Genomic DNA, 10,856 nt, shown 5'->3' on the forward strand with positions numbered 1-10,856 from the left:
TCTTGGAGAAGATGACATATCTTTGAGTTGCAGTGTCAAATGCCACAGAGCAGAAGACCTTTAACATCAACACAGAAGTTCAGTGCTGTTCTCCTCCCAAGGTTTTCATCTTTCAAGAAGGAATGGGAACCATGGAAACAGGCTACTACACATAATAAACATGACAGTGATCGGTCACTTTTATCTATAAAATGTGTAGTGTACACCAAGAGCCTTGTGAGTGATTAGAAGTGAAAAGACATGGACGTTCCAGTTCACACCTATACAAACAAATACACTCCATCTGTACAAATCACAGTGTAAAATGTTAATCGATACACACACACACACACACGTACACACACACACACACGTACACACACACACACACACACACACACACACACACACACACACACACACACACACACTGTGTCTGCATTGAAACAAACCAAGGTCCTGTGTGGGAGTTGTTGTGGGTGTGCTGCTGCTGTTGCTGCTGTTGTCATTATTGTTGTCGTTATTGTTGTGACATTGTTTATGGTTGAGCCCCCCCCCATGGGGCATCAGCCCCCTCTATAAGCCACCACTACCACTGGTCCCTTCGGCTGTGATGAGCTGTGACTTCCCTGTGGGCGTACAGGACAGCGTGCAGGACATGTCGGAGTGGGGGTGCTGCTGGATCATGTATTCCGGGGGGGAGGTGAGGTTCAGGGTCTGGACCTCTGTGAGGTTCAGGGTCTGCCAGGTGAGGGAGGGGTGGTGGGCTGGGGGGTGGCTGCTCAGCAGGGGTCTCCTCTGGCGGTAGTTGGCCCACACCTGCAGGATGGTCTCTTTGAAGGGCCGCGTGGTCAGGGTGTACAGGATGGGGTTGAGTGCGCTGTTGATGGGCAGGATGAAGATCACCACCCAGGAGGAGATAGTGCCTGGTAGGGGGGCGGGGGGGAGGGGGGTGAAAGAGATAAAAGACAGGAGATGAGAGATACGGATGGCAGGTGTTGTGTGATGAGAGAGAGCGAGAGAGAGAATGTGTGTGTGTGTGTGTGTGTATGTGTGTGTGTGTGTGTGTGTGTGTATGTGAGTGCGTGTGTGTGTTTGCATGTGCATGTGTCTGTTTGAGTCTTTTGTTTTGTCTGTTTGTTGTTTACTATACTGTCTGATAATTGGATTAATTAAAACACTTTTTTAAATTTAAATCTACCGCTGTATGCCTATATAATGCAATCTTATCTGTTTAAAACATCATCTTACAGAGCCCCCGTGGGGTCACATGGTAGAAAAAAATATTTTATGTGTGAATCCGTTCCCTCGGTTTAGTAAATCTAGTTGGGTCGTTAGTTGGGTCGTTCCCCACCCCAGGGGGGAGCCACCGCCGCCGCCTTCTTCTCCTTCTTCTTCTTCTTCTTCTTCTTCTTCTTCTTCCACCTATCTCAGATTGACTGATTGACTTGATTAACTAACCTGGAGCTAACTCTCACCTGGTATCTCCACCTGTAAGAGGGACAGGATCTTGAGGATGAAGATCGGGATCCAGCAGAGGGAGTCTGTGATGACGATGGAGAAGAATCGCTTGGCGATGGTCACCTCCTTCCTGATGTGGTTGCTGTACATCGGGGTCTGGGTCCCTGTTCTCTGAATGTTATAGAACATGCTTCCATAGGACAACACTATGATCAGGAACGCCACCAAGTTCAGCCCTGCGGGGGACAATGATATTATTATTTTTAAGATACTTAATTTAAAAAAAAAAATAATAGTAATAATAATTGACCTAACATACCCATTATGATCCATTCATGATTACAATGACATTGGTTTTATTTCTACCACAATTCTACCAATCATAATTATACTTTCTTTTTCCAATCATCACACTTATATGAGTACAGTACAGAGCACTAAATGTAAGAGTAGTGTCAAAAAAGACATGAAATTCACCTGTCTACTCCAACACCCCAAGAAGTGTAAAGTGATAAAACACAATAGTCACAACCAAACAAGCAGCCGACGGCGACTAACCCTAACCCTCATCATGAAAGACACACCCACCAAGGAAGATGACTATGGAGTACACCTGCGCCCCTGTGGTCTCCGGCTGTTCAGAGTGCAGGGGGAAACACACTCCGTTGGTGCCGTAGAAGTTCCTGAACAGGCCCTTGCAGGCCAAGGGGAGGAAGGCGATGACGAAGCCGAACACCCAGATGCTGAGCAGGATGCTGATGGTGCGCCTGCGTCCGGGCGTCAGGTACCGGAAGGGGTAGACGATGCAGATGTACTTCTCCAGGGTCAGGTAGGTGAGGAGGAGGACGGACACCTCGGTGGAAAGCATGGCCAGGGAGCCGATCACCTGGCACTGCACGCTGTCCATCCACGCCCGGGCGTGCCGGTTGTACTCGCCGCGGAACTTGAGGTCGTAGGCGCCGATCATGAAGAGGTACACGCCCATCAGGCCGTCAGCACCTGGTGTGTGTGTGTGTGTGTGTGGCGGGGGGGGGGGGGAGATTGGCATCAGTGGATGGAGGCTGTGGTGGAAGTAGAAATTGGAGGACGGGCTCATCGTAATGCATAGAATGGAATGAGAAATGGCGTGTTTTTTGATACCATTCCTTATTCCATTCCATTCCATTAGAATGAACCCGTCGTCCAATTCCTACCCCCACCAGCCTCCCCTGATTGCCATCCGCAGGCCAATACTTAATGGAGTGATTACTAGCTGTAAACAAAAAAGTTGCTGGTATCCTAATGTAATCCAGGAAGTGTATGTGACATAATTGCATATTATTGCGAAACTATGTTGTTTGGGATTACAATAAAAGCATATTCAAGTTTGTCTAGTATATAGCCGCCACAAAACCTTGTTTGAAGTTTCTCTGAGGAGATTTTGCCATGTCATTTCAATGATGGTAAACTAAGCACAGTCGGAATCTTGTCTATTGGAGAGGGCTAAACATGAAACTATCTCTTTAAAGTGTACAACATCACTGGTATTATTGCACTGTATTACAGCTTGGGGTTTGATGTGATGCAGATGATGAAAAAAACCTGTGGTTTTGGAATATTGGAACTGCCAAACTGTCAACTTTATATATTTATTTATACAGTGTATATTATATAATATATATATATAGTTTCAGACATTTCATCAGTGTCATTTTAATCTCAAAGTGAACACTCCTAAAGTTATTATTCCTAAAATGTCACAAGCGACAGTGACAAGCTTTTTTATTTTTGTTGCAGAATATAAATATTATATCTTCTTAGACTTCCACATATTTGCAAATGATAGCTTTAGCCAGGATCCAAGGCCTGTCACACTCTGTCAGCATCAAACAACACTCAGAAGAACTACCTCCCCAATGAAATCCAACCTAAAATGTCTTATGTAAATACTGTCAAAAGTATTTCTCTCTGTAGTGAATTCATCTTTGATTAATATTTAATGTTTAATGTTTAATTCATGTTTGACTTAATGTTTGACTCAAGCAACCCTAAAAGGGAATAATATGTGTTGTGAAAATACGGTTCATGTGTCAATGTTCGGTTCATGTCTCCCTGCCACGACTCTTGCACCTCCTCTCCTTTGATATGGAAAGGTACCAAACGTGCGTATCAAAGTAGTTTTACTCCTTTGACTTCGAAGGGAGTGTGTATATCTCTGTTTCAAAATCAGCATATCAAAGCTAGTGTCACCAGAACAAGTCTACTGGATCGTAGATATACAGTATTAAAGAGTGGAGAGGCTGGTGGAGGACGAAATCAGAGGACTGGTTCGAACCCCCCATGCACACACACGCACGCGCACGCGCACGCGCACGCGCACGCACACACACACACACACACACACACACACACACACACACACACACACACACACACACCCCGCCCGTCACACTCACAGCAGAGGGAGATGATGCACATGGCGTGCAGCTTGTTCTCCGAGCGGATGTACGAGCGCATGCAGATGACGAAGACGTTCCCGAAGCAGGTGGTTGCCGAGACGACCCAGACGAAGACCCTCAGGACGATGTTGGCCAGGAGGTCCTCGAAGGACGAGATGCCATCCGTGTTGGGTTTACAGCTGCGCACGTGAGGGGCGTACCCGCAGTACTGGAACTTCTTAAAGTAGCTAGACACACACACACACACACGCACGTGCACGCATGCGCACACATGGACACACACACGTGCGCGCACTCACGCACACACATGGACACACACACACACACACGCACATGAACCATTGATATGAAGTCAGAGGTCTGGAGTGTGGATCTTTGGATTGAAGGAGAGTGTTTGTGCATATCTCTGTTACAACAGAGCTGCTGGGTAGGAGAGATAAGGCGGTGTGCCAAGCAGACTGAAGTATGACCTTGCTCCCAGTGCAGAAAGCAGTGAGCGGCCATTCATATTATGTAGCTTTTGGGGGGGAATCTCTGAAGGATAGGACAGGGACAGTTTTGGCAGCGGTAGTTTAATGAACAGACCAGTTGCACTGAGCATGGCAGAGTACCCAGAGGCACATCAATGATGAAACACAGAGTGGACATCTTGACAGGTCGGATAAAGACACGTTATTATGTCTCCCTCACTAGACTGTACAGTCTCCTACAAGGGTATTTGATCGAGCACCCAAGGTCATATTTTTTACTATGTTCAGAGGAGTTTGGAGCGGTAACTTTCTGAGGGAATGCCACATTAAAGACAGAGGAAAAGTTGAAATGAAGAGACAGGACTTGAGGGCGGGTTGGGTTTATAAAGAAACGTTCATGTTTAAATGTGTTTTCATGTGCAGTATTTTGATTCTTCCTTCTGAACATGAACATCATAGTTTGAAAATGAAGAAGTTCAATAAAAGAAACGTCCTAATGAATGAGCTAGGCCTACAACATGAACGGACGAACAAGAAAGAGGACAATTATCTGAATAGAAATAAGAAATGAGATATACGCTCTGGGAACAGCTAGATGAAAGGCCAAACAGCGGGTACTCACATATGAGTCAAGTGTTTGAGAGGTTCAAACATTCGTCGCTGTATGTTCCCAATCTCAATTCCTTCTATACTCCTGCAGAATACAAAACAACTTGTTATTGTCATATAAATATATACAGTATCTCTCTCTCACTCAGTCACACAAACAGTCAGCACGCACGCACGCGCACACGCACACAAACAAAGGCCTACTCTTATCAGGAAATAGTGGGTCTTACACAACATGCTTTTTTGGTGTAGCTTTGATGTGTGAGCTGAATTGCTGTTGGTGTTTCTGTCTGTGAGAGCATTCCAGCTGAGTGGGCTGAAAACACAGTGACCAGCTAATATCTCGACCACAGGTTGTGTGTTACTAGGGTGTGACTGACAGGTTGTGTGTTACTACGGTGTGACTGACAGGTTGTGTGTTACTACGGCGTGACTGACAGGTTGTGTGTTACTACGGTGTGACTGACAGGTTGTGTGTTACTACGGTGTGACTGACAGGTTGTGTGTTACTACGGCGTGACTGACAGGTTGTGTGTTACTACGGTGTGACTGACAGGTTGTGTGTTACTACGGCGTGACTGACAGGTTGTGTGTTACTACGGCGTGACTGACAGGTTGTGTGTTACTACGGTGTGACTGACAGGTTGTGTGTTACTACGGCGTGACTGACAGGTTGTGTGTTACTACGGCGTGACTGACAGGTTGTGTGTTACTACGGCGTGACTGACAGGTTGTGTGTCACTACGGTGTGACTGACAGGTTGTGTGTTACTACGGTGTGACTGACAGGTTGTGTGTTACTACGGCGTGACTGACAGGTTGTGTGTCACTACGGTGTGACTGACAGGTTGTGTGTTACTACGGTGTGACTGACAGGTTGTGTGTTACTACGGCGTGACTGACAGGTTGTGTGTTACTACGGCGTGACTGACAGGTTGTGTGTTACTACGGCGTGACTGACAGGTTGTGTGTTACTACGGCGTGACTGACAGGTTGTGTGTTACTACGGTGTGACTGACAGGTTATGTGTTACTAGGGTGTGACTGACAGGTTGTGTGTTACTAGGGTGTGACTGACAGGTTGTGTGTTACTACGGCGTGACTGACAGGTTGTGTTTTACTACGGTGTGACTGACAGGAGACTGAATGAAGCTGCAGCTCTCCCTCAGTTGGGCAGGGATGCATGCTCGCCTGATGAATCAGAATAAATGTGACAGATAATTTTAAAACCTGTTTTCTAGACCCATTGACTTGACAGTAAATCAATTTATTTGACAGTAAACCCATTGACTTGACAGTACATCCATTTATTTTACAGTAAACCCATTGACTTCACAGTAAACCCATTTATTTTACAGTAAACCCATTGATTGACTTGACAGTAAATCCATTGATTTGACAGCAAACCCATTGATTTCCGAGCTATGATTACAATAAAACCAAGCATGTTTTTTCCACTCTAGACTGAGTACCCTCTATCCATGTAGAGAGTGAGCAATCAGACATACAACCATATGAATGAATGAATGAATGAATGGACTTTATTGTCATTGTTACAGTACAGGTACCAAACAACGAAATTTAGGAGGGGTGGCTCCCCTGGTGTTAGGAAAAGGGGAAAAAAATATGCATTTCCAGTGGATAAATACACAAATGAGCATATTATTGGAATATGTGACAGCAGCTTTTGAAACTGGGAACAAGTCGGCAACCAATCAAAACGTTCATACTTTTATTCAGAAAAATGTAATGCAATGGATTCGGTGAGTAAACCCCACTACTCTACACTAACTAGGTAGTAATGGAGATTACTCACCGAATCCATTGCATTGCAATATTTTGGCTTGACTAGCGAGTGTGTCATTGATTTTCAACAACGTTGACATTTATTTAAATTATTCAAAATTTAACTTGTCAGATTGTCAAGTTGGTTGCCGACTTGTTCCTGATTTCACCAGCTGCTGTCATATATTATTGGAATATATGCACATATGGCATATTATTATTACGTAAAACACAAGCTACTTACAGTGATTTGAGTTTGTGCAGGTCATCAAAGTGATCTACCTGGAGGTCCACGATAGGGTTGTAGGATATGTTACTGAGGAAGAAGAGGACCGTTAGGGGTTAATAGGCTGGATAAGACGTGTGTAAGAGAGAGAGAGTGAGAGAGAAAGTGTCTGTGTGTGTGTGTGTGTGTGTGTGTGTGTGAGAGAGCGAGCAAGTGAGCGAGAGAGTGTGTATCTGTGTGTGTGTGTGTGTGTGTCTGTGTGTGTGTGTGTGTGTGTGTGTGTGAGAGAGAGAGAGGGAGAGGGAGAGAGAAAGTGTCTATGTGTGTGTGTGTGTGTGTGTGTGTGTGTGTGTGTGTGTGAGAGAGAGTGAGCGAGTGAGCGAGAGAGTGTGTATCTGTCTGTGTGTGTGTGTGTGTGTGTGTGTGTGTGTGTGTCTGTGTGTGTGTGTATGTGTGTGTGTGAGAGAGAGAGAGAGGGAGAGTGAGAATGAGTGTGTGAGTGTGTGAGTGTGTGTGTGTGTGTGTGTGTGTGTGTATTGAGTTCTATCGTACTGTATCAGACTCACAGTTGTAGTAAATCCTCCAGGTGAACAAACAGATTGAGTGGGATGGCGGCCAGTCTGTTGCTGGACAGATCTCTGCAGAGACAAAGACAACCACTCACCGACAATAAACAGAAACACACACATGACTTCTGTCTAATCGCCGTGGATGCACCCAAGCGTTCTAAACCATAATCTGTATGCAAATTCACAGTACATCTGTTGATCATCCTTATCTGGGGTAGTGGTGGCCTAGTGGAGAGAGAGTTGGCCTGGTGATCAGAGTTCAAATCCCACCTGGGAACACCACCACGTTATAGCACTCAGCCCTAAATTACGGGAAGAGACTGTCCCTGTAATCTCTAATTGTCTCTGTAGTAAGAAGAGGAGCATGGCCATCTACATCCCTAAAGCTAGCAGGCTGTTCAGCAGTGGGTCATTGGGGCAAAGGTCATGGGGTCATGGATCAGAATTGGAGGCCTGACGCGTGGTTTACAGTATGCCAGGGAGTAGTGTCTGCCTACTTTCCAGAGTTGTTGTATTGTTGTGTGTCTTTCTGCTGACTTCGCAACATGACTTTCCAGGGAAATGGACAACAAAGCTATGATGTGTTGTTGTGTTCCACCTGAGAGGAGTCCTACTGTGAGAGATTGATTCAGTTAGTGGAACTGCACGGAAACCGGAATACATTCCATTGCACCGGTGTCCTGACGACGCCATAACTCATCATAATGTGTATCTTTTTGGGAACGGAACCAGAGCCGTTAGTTACCATTCTGCCAGATTCTGTCTAGTGTCTAGTGTATTCACAGCCAAATATCTGCATTGTGTGTGTGTGTGTGTGTGTGTCTACCAGATTCAGTGTTGAGCTGAATTACAGCATAGTCTATTCACAGCAAAATATCTGCATTGTGTGTGTAAGTGTGTGTGTGTGTGTCTGCAGTATCATGTCGGTGTTACAGTGCCTGTTTGAGTGTCTCCAGTGAGGTTCCACTTCACCAGCGTGTAGTCACCAAGGTGACACACATCCAAAGTCTTTAGGCGAGGTGTCAACTCAGATAGAGAGATCAAAGATGGAGAAAGTAAAGACACTTTCCCCGGCATTCCTGTATGACTCTCTCTGTCTTTGATCTGGGCAGGTGAGATGCAAATTCTGAAATTGATTTCAACATCTGAGACACACTCAACATGATGAACTTACAGTTCCCCAAGTTTCTGCAGCAGAGACAGGGCCTTCTCATGGATGTGGCTGATTCTGTTGCGTTGGAGGACCCTACAGAACGAGAGGGAAAGAAATTCAAGTGAGAATTGCTAACTTTTGTCAGTTTCCTCCTCAATTTCCCTGTATGACGTTCTTTCAAAGATTTTAATAATTCAACTGAGCTAGATTTTATTCCTAATGTTGACAAATCGTGTTGACACGGTTTACTTTGGGGAAAAACAAACATTATAGTGAATAGACATTTTTACATTTTTGGCATTTAGCAGACGTCTTATTCCAAAGCGACTTACAATCAATACATTTGACTAAGCAAGTGAATCATCAATTCACCAGTCGTAGCAGGAAGAGCTAATCTAGCTCAGGCCAGGGGCCATTGGCAGTCGTTGTGATAGAAGAAGAAAGAAAGATATTGTTTTTTTAATAGACACTGGAGAAAAAGTACAAGGGGGGAAGTAGAAATAGGGAATAGGGTGTTGGATAAGACTTGGGTGTTGAATGAATGAGAATAGGGTGTGTTGGATGAGACTAGGGTGTGTTGGATGAGACTAGGGTGTGTTGGATGAGACGAGGGTGTGCTGGATGAGATTAGAGTGTTGGATGAGATTAGAGTATTGGATGAGATTAGAGTGTTGGATGAGATTAGAGTGTTGGATGAGACTAGGGTGTGTTGGATGAGACTAGGGTGTGTTGGATAAGACTAGGGTGTGTTGGATGAGACGAGGGTGTGCTGGATGAGATTAGAGTGTTGGATGAGACGAGGGTGTGCTGGATGAGATTAGAGTGTTGGATGAGACTAGGGTGTGTTGGATGAGACTAGAGTGTGCTGGATGAGACTAGAGTGTGCTGGATGAGACTAGGGTGTGTTGGATGAGATTAGGGTGTGTTGGATGAGACTAGAGTGTGCTGGATGAGATTAGAGTATTGGATGAGACTAGGATGTGCTGGATGAAAAAAGAGTGTTGGATGAGAATAGAGTGTTGGATGAGAATAGGGTGTTGGATGAGACTAGGGTATGTTGGATGAGACTAGGGTGACTTACAGCACTGTCAACATGTTGCAGGAGCAGAATGTTACATTTCCAACACTGTCGATTTGGTTACTCTCCATATCCCTGCAAAACACACACAGACACACACACGCACACGCACACGCACACACACACGCACACGCACACACACAGACACACACACACACACACACACACACAAACACACAAAAGAGAATGATTTCTTCAGACATCATATCACGCTGCTTACAAAGATTCTTTGATCTGCTGACATCAAAACTTACAGCCAGTTCAGCCTCGGCATCTCCTGACAGATGTCGTCCAGCTTGGAGAGAGAGTTGTTTAACAGAACCCTGAAAACAACAACAGCAAGAAACGGTTTTATTATTTTGCCCACCAAAGAAAGAAAACACTTATGCAAATCAGCTCCTACTTCTTCTAACACGCCTGAAGAAGCTCGGCTCTTCAGATGAGTGGACATGGGAGAACATCACAGGGAAAAGATGGAAAAGCCCACCGAAACAACTCAAGCACGTCGAGCTTTCTCAACTCAGCCGCCCACACTCATTTCTGTACAAATGTATCATTTGGATTTCTTAGTTTTTTTTTTGGCGTTGCCATCCTTCTCTTTCACATAGGCTCAATAAAAAGGATAATAAGAAAATAAAGTAAAGGCAGTAAGAGTGGAGACTCACAGCAGGACCAGAGAGCGTAGGCCGGAGAACGTCCGTGAGGAGATCTGGTGGATGTGGTTGTTCTCCAGAATCCTGTCACACACACACACACACACACACACACACACACACACACACACACACACACACACACACACACACACACACACACAATGACGTGAAGTATGTCGTCCCAACATCAGGAGATAGGTTTGGGTCATGGAGAGAGCACTTGAGGAAGGCTACTGAATAACATACACTATACATGGCCAAAGGTATGTGGACACCCGAACATCACACCCATATGTGCTTGTCCAAAATTATGGGCATTAATATGGAGTTGGTTCCCCCTTTGCTGCTATAACAGCCTCCACTCTTTTGGGTAGGCTTTCTACTAGATTTTGGGGGGGATTTTTGAGGGGATTTGCTCCCATTCAGCCACAAGA

General features: G+C 45.1%; 1 protein-coding gene across 1 annotated transcript in view; it reads right to left on the minus strand.

The window, feature by feature from the left end:
• Positions 1 to 555: 555 nt before the first annotated feature.
• Positions 556 to 10,856, minus strand: part of rxfp1 (relaxin family peptide receptor 1) — a gene marked incomplete at both ends in the record, with an annotated part of 54,308 nt that continues 44,007 nt past the window's right edge. Inside the window, 11 exons of the mRNA XM_080526957.1 lie at positions 556 to 905; positions 1,458 to 1,676; positions 2,029 to 2,439; positions 3,876 to 4,105; positions 4,971 to 5,042; positions 6,985 to 7,056; positions 7,533 to 7,604; positions 8,710 to 8,781; positions 9,770 to 9,841; positions 10,021 to 10,089; positions 10,432 to 10,503. Of these exons, the coding sequence (XP_080383083.1) occupies positions 556 to 905; positions 1,458 to 1,676; positions 2,029 to 2,439; positions 3,876 to 4,105; positions 4,971 to 5,042; positions 6,985 to 7,056; positions 7,533 to 7,604; positions 8,710 to 8,781; positions 9,770 to 9,841; positions 10,021 to 10,089; positions 10,432 to 10,503 (1,711 nt within the window). The remainder of the gene's footprint in view (positions 906 to 1,457; positions 1,677 to 2,028; positions 2,440 to 3,875; positions 4,106 to 4,970; positions 5,043 to 6,984; positions 7,057 to 7,532; positions 7,605 to 8,709; positions 8,782 to 9,769; positions 9,842 to 10,020; positions 10,090 to 10,431; positions 10,504 to 10,856) is intronic.

The sequence above is a fragment of the Nansenia antarctica genome, assembly GCF_963989245.1.
Source record: "Nansenia antarctica genome assembly, chromosome: 3".
NCBI classification, from domain to species: domain Eukaryota; kingdom Metazoa; phylum Chordata; class Actinopteri; order Argentiniformes; family Microstomatidae; genus Nansenia; species Nansenia antarctica.